Below are 18,738 nucleotides of genomic sequence, written 5' to 3' on the forward strand. Positions count from 1 at the left end.
GGCTGTCACCTGTGAATGGTTCCCTAAAGCGTTGTGGCAGGAGGCTGTCAATGCAGAGGAAAACAGAAGAGATGGAAAAGAGGAAGAGGAGATAATCTTCTCCCAGTGTGACATGATGTCAGAGGAGTGGTGTGCACGCCTGGCCCGGCACAGGGCTGTCGTTTTGAACCCAGCCCTGGGAGATCTCCCCCCAACTAGCCTGTTAATACTCATCACCGTCACTGTCATCATCATCATTATCACTGTAATCATTGCCACAGTCAACAGCGCACACAGAGGAGCCGGTTGCTGGGGAGCAGGAGTTGTACTCGGAAGATGGAGGCGCAGTAAGCGCTGCTGGGCTGTCCTTGGAATGGCATGTATCCACTGAGTAAGTTTCGGAAGTTCACTGGGTGAATCACAGATGAGGTTTATGGCTCAGTTTCGTCCTCTGCCCAAACATCTCTCCGATGAGTTTCTCTAAATGACTGATCCTGAGGTAATCGTACAAGTCACTGCAGTCTTTGTTCACTACAGCAACCTCCAGATTGACAGTCCCTAGATTGCTTACTCTCCTCATTTTGGCCCGGAGCAATGTTCTTTTTTGTCTGACACAACGCTATTGATCTCTCAGTGGAATTGTACGTTCACAGGTCTACATGAATTGCACTGGCTGTGTGATTGCACCGCTGCAGCATTTTAGGTTTTTGTTCCAGCGGAGGAGATACAGATTGCCTTTTGTGAGTTACTCTCATTTACTGCCACTATGCCTTGGCATTATTATCAACAGCGTCACATAAGAGCTTTTTGCCGAGGTTCAACAGCTTGTAGCTGCACAAAACAACAGCAGGTATACTGCAGAAGTTAGATCAAAAGAAAGAAAATGTAGGGAAAGACTTTTGTAATTTGCAGCTGCTGTATAATTCTTGTTTTTGAATCCAGGCTTTTACACATGCCCTGAAACCGCCACTGAAAAGATGATGCTGTTAGATTAGAAGTATGGCCTTTAGAGATGCCTGTTTACACAGTATGTGGCAGATGTGCCCCCCCCACAATAATCAGGTGTCACATGCACTTGAAGCCAGATTTAATATGATAGTGGACTAACTTTACTGAACGTTACTGAACTAAGTACTTTTAAAGATATACTATGCAAGATTTTCATTATAAACAATACATAGACTCATACAATAATAATATAGACTCTGCCCTCTGCCTGTATTTTCTTATTTTCTTCTTATTTTATGTGTCAGGAAGTTTATGGGCATGTCCTGTCACAGTGCTCTGGTGAAGTCAGAGAAAATGTTGAATAAAAGTGATATGGGGTTGGCTTTTACTGTTGCTGGTGAATGCTCCTGGCAAAGGCACTGGCAGAAGATCTGGAGCTGGACCCTGAGCACTGCGTGCGGCTGCTCACTGCTCCGTAAAGGATGGGTTAAATGCAGAGGACAAATTTCGTTGTACAATGTACATGTGACAATAAAGAATTCTCTCTCTTCTTCTATTAGCTCTATGTGTGATTAGTAAATGATCCCATTGCATTCAAGTACCAAACTCCATGTACCGGTGCCAGTACCAGAAGGTATTGGTTCAAATATGGACTGTTCGCGGTCATATTTAATATAGAAATCCAGCTTATGTTTTTTAGAGGAGAGATTGTGTCCGCTGCTACACAGACTTTAAAAGTGAAAATACTTTAAATGATGCCACATATTGCTGGTTCCACTTGAGCTAGTAATGGAGCATAAATTGTCCTTTTAAAGTGTAATTACGTGCGTCAGGCTGTGAATGTTAATGAGGCAGAAATGCAAAGGCATTTACTTTGATGATTTAAGTTGAGGTGGGGGAGAACATCCGTCAGCCTTTGCATTTAGTCCTTTCACCAATATGTTTCTTCTGTTCGCACAAACCACCTGTGCCAGTCACATCTCACCAACAGTGAGCCAAAGCTGCCAAAATGGATGAACGAATGACCGACAAAATCAAGAAATTTCAAATGTAGTGTTGGATCTCCTCACGAGCAATGACACGACTTTTCTTTCACCCCTCCCTCTTACAGTCTGTCCTCTTTGACAGTATTTCTTTTGTTGTCAATCTCTTGTGTGGCAAGTGCTGTCTGCTGCTCTTGCCAATGCACATGACAGCTCCTTTTAATAGCATAATCACACAAATGACAGTTTATATAATGGTATTTTAGTTATCAAGCCAAATTTTAACTTCCTTTTCATGTTCAAATATAAGGGAAAAAAATGATGTTCTCATGGGTCTTACTCATCTGAAATGCCACCAACGTAAAATTATATTTGGAGTAGTGACGTCTGGAAAACAATGTTATAGTTAGAGCTCTTTTTTAAAAGGGCGCAGCAGCTAACATCTGTGCACAATGTTTGGCTCCCATGGAGTAATTTGAGGACTCCAGATCACGTCTCAGTTGTTTTGTTGATGCTACCTTTTAAGATCCAAATTGGAGTCGGAGATCATCCTTAAAGTCAAACAGTTTTTCAGGGCTGTCACGATAACTGCAGTATTGCAATAGTGCAAGGATGGCAAGCAATCACCCCAGCCATTATGAACATGCTTTTTCTTTTTTAAAATTTATTTTTAATGTAAGCACTGCATAGTCACACTGCGCTGCGTGACAAGGCACTGAGCGTCTATTCTGTGCTGAGCACCGCATGTTTGCTGTCTTTTGGTCATTGAGATCTGAGGAAGGAATGCTTAACTTTGGGCAAACACTGCAACCACTTGACACTTGCCACTTGTCACTTTTTACCGGCTTTGGCTCAGAGGTAGAGTGGGTCGTCCTCTAATCGGAAGGTCAATGGATCGATCCCCAGGTCCTACGGGCAGCAGGTCGAAGTATCCTTGGGCAAGATAATGAACCCCGAATTGCTCTCGATGCTGTGTCATCAGAGTGTGAGTGTGTGTGAATGATTACTGAGTAGCAGGTGGCACCTTGTACGATAGCCTTGGCCACCAGTGTTTGAATGTTTGTGTAAATGGGTAAATGTGACATGTAGTGCTAAAGTGCTTTGAGTGGTCAATAAGACTAGAAAAGCGCTATACAAGTATAGTCCATTTACCATTTACCAACTTATACAAGACGACAGCCAAGACCAAAACCACAAAGACCATCCGTCATATCTCTAAACAAAAACAGCAATGTAGGAGAAATAAATAGTGAACTCACAAAGATCGGTGGCTCCACTGTCTCTTCTTACGCACTCTAACTTGTGCCATAATTTTTTACTTTAGCGTATATTCCTTTTCATAGCAACTGAACTCACCAAAAGCGTATCAGATGAAAAATCATTATGTCCCTTTCTTTTGCCTCATTGCCATTCTGTGCTCTGCATTTAACAATGAACGAGTATTTAAAAGCGGTGTAATCTTTGTCATATGAAAAAAAGCAACAACATATCTAATAATAGCCTAACAATAATGCTTAAAGCACTAAAATCAGGGTCACTCAAATAATTTTCAAAAGCAACAAAAAATGGTGGTAATACCACAAATCACTCTGTTGAGCCACCCTTAGTCACCACAGGTTCAAATCCCTCACTGTGACAAACTAGACAGCACATTGTTTTAGTTTTTGTCTGTCAATATATAGGATTTCAAAAAGAAAGGAAATGGGTTTGAGGACAAAGAAAATTCAGCCAAGGAACATTGTATTATACTGTATTTTGGTGAGCACAGTATCATAAGCAGCTACAGTGTACCTGCTCAACATGGAGGTCACCGTGATGTGACCCATGATCAGAGATGGGGAGCCGATAATTAATCAGATTTGCAACAGAAAACTACATTTTCTAAAAAAACTCTGCAACAGTCTTTGACCTTAAATGGCATTTATATTTATACAACCGCAGTGTGCCAATTTGCTCGCGATAGAAAAACTTTAAGAATAATTTTAGCTGCTCTGCAAGTTTTGTCCTATGTATGCTTGTAATGCGGCATTAGAAATCTGGGCTGAAATGATGCTCTTTTGTAAACTTGCTTTTCCATTATCTGAGAGTGAATGATGTTTCACATTTCTGTTTGTGGCCTCTTGTCACATTATCAGCTTATGCAGTATAAAAGCTCCGGTGCAGCTGTGGGTGCTAAAGCAATTTTCTCCCTCTGATTCACCTATAGCTGTGCCTGCAGCTGTACACTCTCTTACCTCAGCAAGCCACTTTACAGTATTTTTAAATGCCTTTCTATCCAACATGACTATTATAATTCTGCTATTGTGGCATGACGCTGTAGCCGGTTTCCTCAAACCTTAGTATTTTAACAAGGTGACTTTGTGGCAGTTTTTGTAAGTAATTGCACGGCGTGGTTCCTTCAGGTCTGGTCGCACAGCCTGTTCTATGGCCTGTTCTCTCCGCTCACACCTCGGGCCTGCTTTTCTGTCCCTGCTGCTGCAGAAATCCTTTAACCTCTGCTGTCATTCCCCCACTGCGCAGCAGCGTCGGGCTCTAGTTGGAATGGCTCTGCCACACTGCAGTGAGGATGCAGAGCTGTCAGGCCTCATTGCCACTTAATGAACAAACACATTTCTGTAAGATCCTCATCTTTGGTTTAGAGGGACAGCCATCTGCACTAGTTTTGCAAAATGAATCAAAACGTCACAAGTGAACATGCAGCCCTTTCTTTCCAGGCCCAGGCCCAAATCACAGCCGTACCAAAACACACTTTACCACAGACTCACACGGGCGGCGCTTGAGCTAGCGAGAACTATTAAGGATAAGATCTCAAGTCTTAATTAATAGTGGGATTTGGACACTCACTACCAGGGATTAGGCAGAGATTGCTCTGATGTATTGCCCACAATTATTATTCTGTCACATAAAGGAAGGTGCTGAGTTACCAAGAATATTCAAGCAATATTTCACACATCGCTGGCACAACATCACATTATCCTAATTTATCACATGTGACATGCATGATTCTGCAGGTTCCTTGTTTTACACATAGGTGAAATGATGCATCTGTTTAGGTTGCGTGCATGGGGACTCTCATATGACAAGAACATGCATTCTTGTCCAGACATGGCAGTTAAAGGTGACATCACATATTTTTACATATTTTGTGAATAGTTTGGTTAATGTAACTTTGCAACTACACCAGCTACAAATGAATACTGTGTGTTGCAGGGCTGTACTGGATGTATTTTTGTTTTTACATTTTAAGCTCTTATTTAGGATTTTGAATGAAGCTTCAGATGTCTGTCATCGTATTCTATGGTATCATCACCCTAAACAAGATAAAAAAAATCCTTGAACAAAATCCTGACTTGAATAAAGTGATTCATCTGATTTTTTTTTTTTTTTATTAAATCAACTTTCTTATGTAACTCGTCAGTTTCGTCAGCATAAATACATGTAGGCAGCAGGCTAATCCAATGAGAGCATAAAATAATGATGAAATTATAATCACGCCCTTAGGCTTATAGCATCATTATGGAAATGGACAGAAATGGTGATACAACCCTAATTCCAAAAAAGTTGGGACGCTATGTAAAACGTTAATACTAACAGAATGCAGTGATTTGCAAATTTTTTTATACCTATATTCAATTAAATAGAGTACAAAGGCAAGATATTTAGTGGCCAAACGTATTATAAGTATACAATTATTCTAAATTTGAGCAAAACAATTTAAAAAAATTTGGACAGGAGCAACATAAGACTTGGAAAGCTGCAATATAAAAAACAAACAGAAAAACAAACATCTAAAATGTCTAACAGGTAAACAGATTAATTGGCAACAGGATGTAGTATTGTGATTGGGTATAAAAGGAGCATCCTCAAAAGACTCAGTTGTTCACAAACAAGGACCCTGCAAGGTGTAACACTGCATGGGCAAAAAGACCAACAATTTAAAAGCAATGCTTCTTGACACACAATTGCAAGGGAATTAGGGATTTCACCATAGATTCAGAGAGTCCAGAGAAATCTCTGCACATAAGGGGCAGGGTTGAAAACCATTGTCAGTGAACACATGCAAAGTGAAAGCCATATGTCACCAACATCTGATATGCCGCTGACTTCTCTGTGACTGAGTGCCGTATGTGCTGACACGTTAACATATCTGTGTTTGTCAAATTGAATGCACTTTTTGAGGGAGGGAAACAATAGTCCAAGAGTGCTTGAGGTTCTCCAGTTATTCTGGGAAATATCTTTGAAAGTATTTTCATTGCATCACAGACAATCTGTGTTATCATGGCTGAAAAGCTTGGCGCATTTGTGTTTACCACAGAGTTTACCAGAGCCTCTCTAATGGATAGTTTCTACCTAAAAACGAAAAAAAAATCTATCTTTTGGAACTGGTCAAAATTAAAACATTTTGATACAACAGTGATGCTCAACACATACATAGGGTCCTGTATGGACTGCTAACCATATTCCTATTCACAATAAAAATAAATTGATTAACACAAGGATTCTTTTTTATGCATTATAGGCATAAAAATGGAGCTTGTTTGTTGAAAAATTGTGTCAGAGGAGGATCCCCTGGACCCTCTGACAGAGGTCCAGGCTAATTATTCAAATATTAATTATTAATGTTTGTTTATTAACTGGTGCTTCGCCTCCCTGCAAAAAAGGCCCCTGGTCAAAGCAGTTTGAGTATCCCTGCAGTAAAATGTGTCCACTAGACTGACTGCTTTTTCTTGGCAGACTCGTTGTACCACCTACCGTCACACCAATTTTTGTTCTCAAATGTTAATCTAAAAAGAAAATAGAATTTCAAAAGAATATATGTCACTTTCAGATCTGGTTTGATGTGCTGTGAAAGCTGAGGAACACCAGGAGCAAATACCAGGAGTTGAATTGTCAGTCAAATAAAATTATGACTGTTGTGTTATCTGCATACCAAATTAATCAGAGCACCACAATGCAAAAGGCCAAAATGACTCTTAAGTTCAAAAGCAATGTAAGATTTTAAATTATATTTCTCAGAGTCCAGTGCAGCAGTGTGTGCACACTACACACGTGATTGTTTTATAAGGTAAGATTTAGGGCAGCCCCTTGAAAATCAAAGATTCAAATCATCAGTCTGAGAGCTCTCTGTCAACTGAGATTGTTTAGAGTCAAGCAAACTTTTTTGTAGCTAGTCAGTGTACCTTTGGGGACATTTTGGTCACAGGATTTTGCCGTGGAATGAGCGCTCTTGACTTTCACAATACTTTTTGATACAGTCTGCAGTGGACACGATGCAGTGGCACTGTGGGGATGAATCTCTGCCCAAAATGGCTCTGAGATAACATTATCTTCTCTCTAAATTTGCAGCTCACAGAAACGTAATACGATACAGTCTCGTAATCTGTGATGTGGTTTTGTGTTGTTGAAAACTATGAAATTAAGTAAACTTTAAGTCACAGGAAATATGATGCAGTCTCTGGCTTTCGTTTGATATCTAGTGTCGGCAAAAATGTTGTTGCACATTTCTGATCTGTCGTCAGCGCAGTTAGCTTGTTTATTATATTGAGCGAATGTTGCCGTCGCACTGACTGTACTGCTGAGCGTGTTCAAACTTTGAAACTTATATGAGAAAAATTGTCAAATATTCATATTGAACAACCAAATCTGATTTGACTAACATAATTCTGAGTCTGTTTTTATTTTTTCATTGTGCTCTTAAGCAACATTTCCTGATTGTTTGTGTTATTGGTCACTGATGCATGGTAAATAGGCTTTGTTCTTTAACGCTGGATTGTGTTACTAATGTTCTAACTGGGTTTTTAATCTAGGCTAGCTAAAACTCTGATTCTGTTTGCTTGTCATCATGTTGTTCACTCTACAGTGTGTTTGTAACTGGTCCAGACGAGGTTATCTTCACTTCACCTGACTAATGCAGTTTGAATATTAGCCTATTGACTGTTCTGCTGTTATTACAGACGTGAACTAACCACAGACACTTTCTACTTTCTTCACCACTACACTTAACCACTAACCACTTTCTTCATGGACTCATGCACTGCTGCAGAATGAATACAGGGGAGACATTACAATGAATATTTGGCATTATTGTTAGCTGGGACAAAGTATACTGTATGTTATTTAAATGGATTTACATGGTGGTGTAGTAGGGCTGTTCAGAGTGCATGTGTATGTCAGTGTAGGTTAATATAGCTGTATGACATTTGGGGTTTATGTGTGCGTACGTGCCCTCTCTTATCTGTGCTGCACCACCATCTATGTGCTGAACCAGCAGCGGGCAGGAGCCACTTCAGGCATTTCAGATGGGTCTTGTATTGTCAGCATCCATAAAGATGACAAGGGAGCCTGTATATTGGTAGCGTGGTCTGCTGCCGTGTGTCATCTGTTTCTTTAGGGCCGATCTGAGGACACAAGGGGACAGGATCTGATTCAGCTCTGGGTCTACAGGCAGATCAGGCCCAACAGGCGCATTATAATGGCAAATAAAGGCGTCAGAGGCCTTGTTGGTACAGGAAAGCCGGCCACCCTTTGTCTCTGTCCTCCCTTTCTAAGCTTAGCCTAGCAACGACCAAGGCTGCACCCACACCCGTTAAATAAGCACAGGCCTTACTTAATGGTCATTAATGCTGTGCTCAGTCTGACTTGGTGGATCGTTACACTGAATAGATGTGTCCCATTCTGTGTAGGGGCCAAGCATTGGAGGTACAATGAGTTACATGGAGCAGTGAGTACTCCCTCTCCATGGCTAATATGAGACTCACTTGCAAGTGTGATCCATGTCCCCGTTTCATCAGACCAAGGCCTGTTTTGGCACATAGCTCTGTGCTATCAGAGGCTAATTATGGATCTTAGCTGTGTGTATTATGAATATATCCATATTCATAATATTTTAAAGGAGTCATTGAGAATAAGGAAAGTCTACTGAAATGTGTGTGAGAGAAAAGCTATAGGAGTTTTTTGTTGGTTTGTTTTTCACTAAGGAAAGCCTGGGGATGTAATTGTAAAGAGAAGCATGGCAGTAATCCCCAGTGCCACCTGAGAGGCCTGTAAACTCAGCATGACAGAGAGGGTGCGTTGTTGTTTCATGGCTGTAGGATCAGAGAGAGCAGGCCACCTGACAGAAGTGTCAGCCTCCCTCACTAATGGAAATTGTGCTCCAATTCACAAAGCAATTTGATGAAGACAACTATATTAATAATTAGGGCTTTACCTGACTCAGAACTATGCCAGGCGAATCAGATGCCAGGAAAACAAAAGCCAGTGACAGCATCATATTAAGTTGCTATGAGATGCTATTTCACCACTATTAAACAGAAGGTCTCTCCTCTCCTCTGTGCTGCTGCCTGCATGTCTGCAGCTCTCAAAGAGTAGTGTGAAAGTCGAGAACACTTACTCCGCAGCAAAATCTGGAGACCAAATCATCCCCAGAGGTACACTGCATGGCATGCTAACCTGAGGAGCAAAAACAAAAGTTGACCCTCGGTTGTCTGAGGGTCTCTGACTGATTATTCGAATCTCCGATTTTCAAGGGGGAGCCCTCATACAAATATACATAATTCGACAATTGTAACCAATTTGTGAAGCAATAGAAAAAAACAGGAGGACACGCAGGAAGCGTTGGACTTCCTCCATGCCTCGCTCCATAGTAAGAAAACAGCAGGGTTGGGGTAACACGCAGGCAGGATGCCCGCCCGCTATAGCCATGAAACAGCTCTGAATATCAGTAGCGACAAGAGACCTCAGTGCCTTATGGCTGCAACAGATGTCTCTCTCTGCTGTGCTTGATCAAGATCACAGACCATCTAATCAGCCCGATTGAAGGCCGGCCACACTTTGTGTCAAATATTAAGAAAGCCGTAGCTGTTTATTTCTCTTGTGCCTTGCATGTACCGCTGTGTAATGAGAAGCGCTGCCCAAGATTTGCCAGACTTGACGAGGTGACACACTGCCAAACAAAACAATTGGATTATGAGCTTAAAAGAAAGAAGGCACAGAAATGGTGGGCCAAGAATAGTGGCATTTGCAGACGCAAGAAATCTCTGTTTTCATTTAGATGGTAAACAAAACAGTTTCGTCTGTCTGTCTTTTTTTCACAACATCAGCTACATGTTCATACATGACAACACATGCAGGATGAATAGTATCTTTTAGTCGTATGGATGGGTGTTTGTGCAGAGATGAATGAAAAGCCATGTCCATGTGTGTCTATCACTCCGTGCAGGATTTTGCAGGCTTTTGTGGGGGGATTGTTGCTGCTTAAAATGCCCAATGTCATCGTAGCTTTCTAAAAAATTGCAATGGATGTTGCTATGTTTTGTTCAATGTTTTTTTTTTTGGCAACAAAATTGTGAGAGCAAGTGAAAATTGCTGAAATAATTCTTTAAAAAATGAAGGCAACTTGTTCCACTGAGAATAAAACTGCACTGTTCTGAGTTTGTAATTATAATATAACAACTATCTATGCATATTTATTTTGTTTCTTTCAGCACTTGCAATAGATCTACTAGATCATTCTCCTTTTGTGTTTTGCGGTAGAAAAGTGGTTGTCAGTTGATGATTTTTGTTTGTTTTCCACCACATTGCACGCGGTGCTAAACAGTTTAGCCCTGCTTCCATGCAGAACATCAGGGAATTGCCTTGCACGGTCTTTAGCAGTAATTTTTGTGGTTAAATGTGAGACGTTTGAGATGCATGTAACATGTCTGAATTGTCACAACCAGATACAAGAAAGTAATGTGGGGGAATGTTGTGATTGGTCAAATTTGCAGAAAATTTGCAATGATTAGACAAAGTTGCAAGGCTGTGCAGAAATCACAGGGATTGGTTGTAGTTGCATTAATTGTTGCAATTGCAACAACGCAGCAACCTTTCAAACACAGATATTAAGAGCCGCTGGAATGTTATAAGTTTTTGCGCTCACCCAAACCATCTTGGTTACTCTTGCTAGTAATCTAGTTAGTGATTCCACTGTTGCAACAAATACCAAATCTGGTGTGGTCGAAATAAATCCTTAATTCACCAAGTTGAATGGAAAAACTTTGCCATTATTCCCTGTGGTCTCTAATGGCTGTTTACAGTCCTGTAACTTATCCCAAGACACTTAGAGCGCTGGGGGTGCATGCTGTGCACTACATACAGTGAGTTAAATAGAAAGAGGAGTGCCTGAATTAATGACTGCATTGAGAAAAACATACCTTGGGGATTTCTAAGTACCGTGGTAAACCGTAATACTGTGATAGCTCCTAGGCCTATTGTCAACATGACTTTTGAGAAATTGAGTTGTAAAGCAAGGGATGCACTGGATCTCGTAAGATTTGGTCATTTCCCGGTGATCACACCAGGCAGTTATAGCACTCACAATTAATGACATAAATGTGACGCCAAAAATTTACATGGTATAAGTCCCATGTACATTTTACTACATCCTAGTGCTTCCAGACTAACATATCTATTGGGAGTGAACTGTATTCAAATAATTGAATGTTCGTATATCCTCTCACTTCTTCCTCTGTTATCTGTGTGTGTCCATATGGATTAAACCCCTCTCTTGTCACTTTCACCTTATGTTCTCGCTCTTGCACATTGGTGGCAGAATCACATATTGGAGTTATTCCAGATTTGTATCAAGTAGACTGTGTTTGAATCATCTCTCCCTCTCTATCTCTCTTGCTCACCCTCTTGTCACTATCATTCAGTGTCCTCTCTCTCTCTCTCTTATACAGTGAATGTCTTGGTTAAGTCTTATACCTTGTTTCCACTGAAAGCCATCTTGTTACCACAGCCACGTCAATGCATATGAGATATAGGTGTCTTTTGTGTGTACAAAATGGTGTCACAATAGTTCAATCTTTCGACTGTCTTTTGTGCACAACAATCCCACGACTACCTCTGCCACATTGTGCATCACTAAATTCAGTACCAGAGCTTAGCGAGACAAAGGTCCATATTGTTTGTGACCTTCAGGCTTTGTGAGCATTTCTGTAAGGAGTGTTTTCAGGACCAAGTATTCAGATCTCTCGATTTCTTGCTAAAAACGTATGTTTTATAACAGCCCATTTCCTCGAATGAATGTCAAAAGCAGCCCGTGAATTGAATGTCCTTCTTTCCTTGACAGTCCGCACATAGGTGTTGTAGAAATACATTTCAGCATTTTGATTATTCACACTGAGCTACATTTGTCTCGAGGAAAGTAAGAATGGAAACGGGGCTGATTGTTTGGAATGAAAGGTTGAAATTGGCAATTTTCATGCAACTAAATCACTCAGTAGGGGTTATGTGTCACACAGAGGATTGATGGCTCATTTATTCTTCTAAGTAAATCAGTGTTGTGGTCACTTTATCTCTGTCCTGCTCGCGGAGCTGTGTCTGTTCTCTGTTAGCTGGTGGGTGTGTCTTGTATCAGAAACATGCAGACATCAGAATGATCCCTGCTGTTTCTGAGGGAATTTGTGTCTTAATACTGGCCTGTGCTGGGTGATAAAATGATTGGGTTGATCTGAAAGTGAAAATGTAATTTGCTCAATCATTTTTGTTATACAGGGGAATTGCAATGCTTTCTCATGTGTTTCTCAAATGCTCAAGTGAATAGGAGAATATTTATTCTCTTATCTTATTATAATATTTATTTATTCAGATAATGACACTTACAGAAATTGTTTGTCTAATTTTAATTTATTTGTCTGAAGTCCTCCTCCAGACAGATTTGAAAGTATGCAAGAAATACTCTGCTATGACTAACATTTTCTTAAACAGTATTTCCCCGCATAAAGTACACTAAAACTACTCTGAAAAGGAGCTGGAAGCGGATCTACTTCCTCATTGAGAAATTCTGGATCTGACCTTGGACTTCGCCCACCACTGCTGCTTGCACTATGTTTTACCGTCAACTTTCTGCAGCGCTGAAGTGTGAAGATAGGTCTTGCTATGGGAGATAAGCACTAGATATACCATAGACAGTACACATCGAGAATGCTGGTATTAACATTAGAGGAAACACTGGAGGAATACAGCCATTCATGTTTGAGCCTCAGTCAGAGGCAGACTCAGATGAGGAGTCTGTTGCGCACCAAAATTTGTGACTAGCAGACATATTATGTTGTTGTTTGTTAACTTGTTAGCTTGTAGGCTGTCTGGCAGTGGCTAACACAGCATTAATGGTTGTAGGACATACAGTATTATACACTGGGGTTGTTGGTGTGGAGTGAAAAGAAGCTCCAGGGTTCTCCCAGCTCCCAGGGTTTCCAAAAATTGCACATTACCATGTTTGCTGTCAAAACTTTCACCATGCTTATACAAACTCTGCTCTCTGTACTGACAAGTCCACTCTCAGTTTTTTTCCATTGGTGTCAAAGTCTGTTCCCCTGTCTGTGTGTTTTAGACAGCAATCGGCTTTCATATTAGTGATGTATCAAGCTTTCCCAAAGTGCGTTCGAATCTCATATTTTTTTGGGAATTGCACAGAAATCGTATAGTCAATGTCAGCAATTTAGATGACACAAACACAAGAAAAACTTATTTTCGGTGATGTTTTTTTTTTTAATTACAAAAAAATGGAAAAAAGCAAAGTGAAAGGTGTCAAGAAAATGACCTTAAAATAAGCTTTAAAAAAAAAAATTAAAAATAGACAGAAACATTAGAAAAATATTTATTATCTAGGGAAAAATATCAAGAAAATTATGTTGTTATTATTATTGTTATTATTATTATTATTATTATTATTATTATTATTATTATTATTATTATTATTATTATTATTATTATCATCATCACTTTTTTCAGATTTTTCCACCCTGTTTTGTTCTTTGACTTTTTGTTTTTCCAGGTAATTTTCTTGTTGATTCCCACTAATTTCTTGCCAATTTTGGGGTAGTTTGGGGTAGAGAAATCAAAACAGAATTAAAAGCGTTAACTGTCTGGTTCTACTAATATAGATTTTTTTAAGGCTTGGCACATTTTTCCAGCCATATCAGTCAACACTATTACTAGTGGTCTTTTAGGATATGGTAGTTGCCAACAATTAGTAACTACAATATATTGTGAACTGTAGTTTGTAACAGCTAAAACAAACTTGCCATGTCTTGCTGCTGCTTTACAATTAAAGCTCCCCACCAGGAACCCCTGCAAAGCTTTTATTGAGAGGCGAGACAGAAGATTAACAGTGCTTTGTTAGCTGCACTATTTTTCAGTAAGAACTGATTTTACACATCAAGATGTGGACATATTTTGCACCATTTTGTCAACAGATTTGGTTTGAATGTTGCAAAAGTCTGTTACCAGTGGATACAGCCACTGGCAGTGACTGCGAGCTGCAGGCTTTTGCTGTGGTTTGTGCAAACCAACACACCTCCATTATATCATGAAAGTAAACAGTATTTTTCTGCACCATGCTCTTTTCTTAGTTTATTTATATCATGTATGTTCATTTGACCATCAAGCATCTTAGTCACAAACATTGTTTCTTGTTTGCATAGTCTGCATGTAGCACAAGATGTAATCAGGGTTGCTCTTGGCACTGCACAGGTATCTCGGCCACATGAGAGAATGCCATTAAGGAAATAGGACTTAGCAGGCTTCCTCCTGCATGCTCCCTCTCACTGCAGTTAAGCTCCACATATCTACAACTGAGGTGGAGAAGAGGAGAGCAGTGGAGGGTATAAAGCAGTAGTTTGGGGGGAGGGGTGAGCAGAGCGAGTCTACAGTGTGAAGGGAAATTTCAGTGCACCCTCAGGGAACATCAGAGAGTAGGTGTGAAAAGTAGGCTGGTCTTAGTGTCGTGGAGTGACTAAACTTCCTCAGACAGGTCACAAAAGAAGCTGGGACTCGAAGTGTGTGTGTGAATGCAGCTGGCTGTGATTGTAATTGACCATGGTAATGGAAATTACATGGGACAACCAAGGATAGCAGGCTAGGATCCTGCCATCTGTGCTCAGAGTTGTGGTGAGTGGGGCCTTTTTGCACGAAAAACATGAGTGTTGGTTCTATGAAGATATTGCCGTGGTAGTGATGTGGGTGAGTAAAAAGGTATTTCTAAGGCATGCAGATTGGTGTGTGTTTTTGTGTGTGTGTATGTATGTGCGTACGTGTGCAATCATTTTTCTGTGTACAAAAGAGCCTGTGTGTCTTATGAGTGTCATGATGCAGTGCTTGGAGCTAGAGAGCTGTGCAAGTAATAGCCTCGCTCAGGCTAGATAATTAGTCAAATGCTGATTTCTACTCGACTTCCATAGGAACAGTGCCACCAAGGCTAAATATCACCCACTGAAGTGGTGCTTATCTCTCTGTGTGGGCTGGAGAAATGGCAGTACCATATAGTCCTAATGTCTGTGTGTGTATGTGTGTATGGGAATGTACATGCTCTCTATTTTTTAAGCTACTTTTGAGCTAACATTTATATTTGGATTTAGCTTATTTGCAGTGCATTAAGCTTCCATTTTGTATCATTAACCTGACATGCCATGATGAAGCACAATAATGTTTGTGCTAGCTGCCAAGCTGTCAACTTGCCTCTCTTGTATTGACTTCACTGATTTGTCATGTTGAAGTACATAAAGCTCGCTGTGATGAGAATATATTCCTGACCTTCTGTCGCTTGTCTTTTTGTTGTTGTGTTTATGCACAGGAGCTCCAGTTTGAGCGGCTAACCAGGGAGCTGGAAGTGGAGAGGCAGATTGTGGCCAATCAGCTGGAAAGATGCAGACTCGGGGCCGAGTCGCCAGGCGCTGGTAGCAGCAGGTAATGAGAAGATGCACGTACACACACACACACACACACACAGGGCCGCAATCCAACACATGGCGTTTTCATCCTTCACAGCAGTGACCATATTCCATAGTGTAACCTTATGGCATAGTGATGGAGCATCCCAGTGTGCTCCAATATGATTGGACTGTAAATCTAAAAATGTACCCCTTCTGTCCTGGCATTTAGAAACGGATAGAATTGCTGTAGTGTGATCCAAAACTGCGCTCAGACTACAGGAGTTTTAGGCTGATTTATTCCTGATTTACCCCTCTTGATAATCGGTAGAGAAAGTGAACCTATCAGATGATCTGGTAATGTGAGAAGCTACTAAATTCCAGTTTAAAACGGCAGGCGCATTGCACTGGATTATAAAACTCCTGTAGTCTGAGCACCAACATTGGTTTTGGAAACACAGTTATATTATGTGCAGGACTTGTCCTTGCTAATTGGCTCAAATAACTTTTAAGTTAAGCTGAAATGAAAATATACAAAATTGACTTTGAAGGCAAAATATTAAGCTGTAATGTTTATCGGTAACAGAAGGTGCATGTGTTTGTGAATGTGCATGATAGTGGAGTGTTGTTTGCTCAGTGAAGCGCTGCTGTCAGCGTTGAAGGAGCGTCTGAGTTTGTTCTGGGAACTCATTCCCATTTCATCAGCTAAGACACGAGGCTGCCTGATCATCACACCTCAGTGACCACACATTCTGTCCTGTCTGCTGTGGCTCAGACATGTCAGGTTCATTTGTACAGCTCAATACCATGTACACTATCCTAATGTGCGTCACAGAGCCACTGTGAAGAAGGGTTGACAATCTTATATTACTGCAATGACATCTGACCAAGATACAGAAGTAGTGAAGATGCAGTGATGTAAAGAGGTGCTTCTGGCACTGTGGAGTAAGACCATTATTGTAAAAAAGTGTTTAAAACGTTTTGTAACATTCATTAATGTATCACTGTTTTCAGTCTTTGTTGCAATTTTTAAACAAGTAAAATGTGTAGCATCTTTTCGGTCTGGTTAAAAAAATTTAATTCCTCAAAGTGGCAAGGGAAATTACAATAGAGGTTAATAGACTGTGACATTTAAGAGATTGCTTAATGATCAGATTTTTCAGGCATTATTAATATGATGTTTTTTTCCTGCCTTAGCGTTCATTAAGGCCAGAAGTTTTGATGGCACACTGTTATGGTGAATTGAGTGGGTATTTTACGAATGATTAACCAACATATACACTAATGTGCAGCTGTTTATCTGTTCTGTCTCATTGGAAAGTTTATGATTACATAAAATGTTGTTGATATGAAGATTATTATTAGCAGATTTCAAATAAAACATAATCACTCAAGCCATATTTTAATGCGGCCGCGGACACATTTAACTACGTGCTATAGGGATTTTATATTGACACTTATGGACACACCAAGTCACACCATGCCTTGTTGATTTGTGTTTAAATGCCCCAATTTATGCCAAGTTGCAGCAAGTCGCCTGAGTCGGGCCAAAGCATGCCTAATCACATCTAACTGTGTTGCAGTGAAGTCAGATACTGTAGATTCTGGCTCAACATTCAGTGGCAACTCACAATCATGTTTAAATATACTACGCTGCTTTCGCTAGACATTACAAATAGTTCATCAGTTTCAACTGTGTCTCAAGGAAAGCAATGTGAAAAGTGCTTTGGCTGCAGACAAAACACAAGCCCTGCTCACTGTTGGGAGCAAGAAGACCATGAATTCCAAGACATTGCAAGCACACTGGGGAGATGTGCACCCGGCGTATGATTGTGCAGTGTCGAGAGACAATTAAAAAGATTTGGCATCAGTAAAAGAAAGTCTATGTCCACAATAACAATAACAGCAGCCGGTTTGACGGAAAAATGTTCTGTTGGTTCATGAGCATATCATCGTTTAGAGATACACCTTCAAATGGGTAGCCCTGTAGGTATTTTTCATTAGCACTTTTGCCACCCTGAGTCAAACCATATCATGCCAATTTGCATTTCCATTGTTAATTTAAACATGCCGAACCACACCGAGCCACGCCCAAGATGGACCAACTGTGGAGTGCAGCAAAAGTGGTGCCTGACTGTCTCCAGGCAGTTCGCAGTGACATCTCGATAACTGTGGCCATCCGTAACAACCCCCTTCTCCCCCTGCAAGAAGCATACATTGCAACACTCAATTTATGTCTGTCTCCGGGGTATTAGTGCATTCCTGATCATGTGATAAGACAGTACACACCAGTAGAGAGGATAACTAATGTCTAAATGTTTTTTTTTTCAGTGTCCCCTCACACTATATGGTTATCGTTTCGGAGCCCCTTTTTATATGACAGGAACAGCGCGATTATAGGTGCTCATTATTTCGGTGACATACCGGAGGCCTGATGATTCCCCAAACTACAGTAAGGGCCTGTTGACTACACAGTTCATCCGATTAGCTCAATTTGGTGGTTTCCCTCTTTCTCCCTTGCTCCCTGTTGTTTTCATAATTTACTCACATAGCACCATCCCATGCCCAAATGGTCACCTGAGCCACATTGTTGGAGCCTCATTTGTTCTAAAATGGACCATGATACAATTGAGACGTACAATATATGGATACATGACACTTGATCAGGGGCTGTAACGGCTCTCTGTGATCTCTTCTGGCTTTGTGATAATAAGCTCTATGCCCTTATATGATAGTTTCTTGCACTCCAGCCTGCAGACCTTCAAAAATACCCACCTACTACCAGCATATTGCTTTACTCAGGGGTAAGAGTGTCAATTTCCCCATTCTCCCTTTTTAGAAAGGCGCAGGCATAGAGCAACTTCAAGTGTTGCCAAAAAGGTCTGGACAACAGCTCTCTGAAAATACACACAGCCGGGCTATTTACTTTCATTTCCTCTTTATGAAGTACTGTATTTTAGACCTCAATTTCAGCATATCCAACCACGCCAGCGATCATATTTAGAGATATAACCAACACATTTGCCTTCCAGTGGTTATCCCATCGTCACTCACTTGCTCATGACATTTAACAAACTGAATGGCATCTCAAGATTCATTTTAGAGTAAAAGAGGACCAGGCAGTCTCTCTTTACTCA

General features: G+C 40.6%; 1 protein-coding gene across 6 annotated transcripts in view; it reads left to right on the forward strand.

Moving 5' to 3' along the window:
- pkp4 (plakophilin 4) overlaps positions 1-18,738 on the forward strand; it is a 119,488-nt gene that overhangs the window by 33,702 nt on the left and 67,048 nt on the right. For all 6 annotated transcript variants that reach the window (XM_088083191.1, XM_088083189.1, XM_088083190.1 and 3 more), the window contains one exon: positions 15,526-15,638. In XM_088083191.1, the coding sequence (XP_087939317.1) occupies positions 15,526-15,638 (113 nt within the window). The remainder of the gene's footprint in view (positions 1-15,525; positions 15,639-18,738) is intronic.

This window comes from Plectropomus leopardus, chromosome 10 (assembly GCF_026936395.1).
Source record: "Plectropomus leopardus strain MGB_pleo_1.0 chromosome 10, ASM2693639v1, whole genome shotgun sequence".
Lineage (NCBI taxonomy): Eukaryota > Metazoa > Chordata > Actinopteri > Perciformes > Serranidae > Plectropomus > Plectropomus leopardus.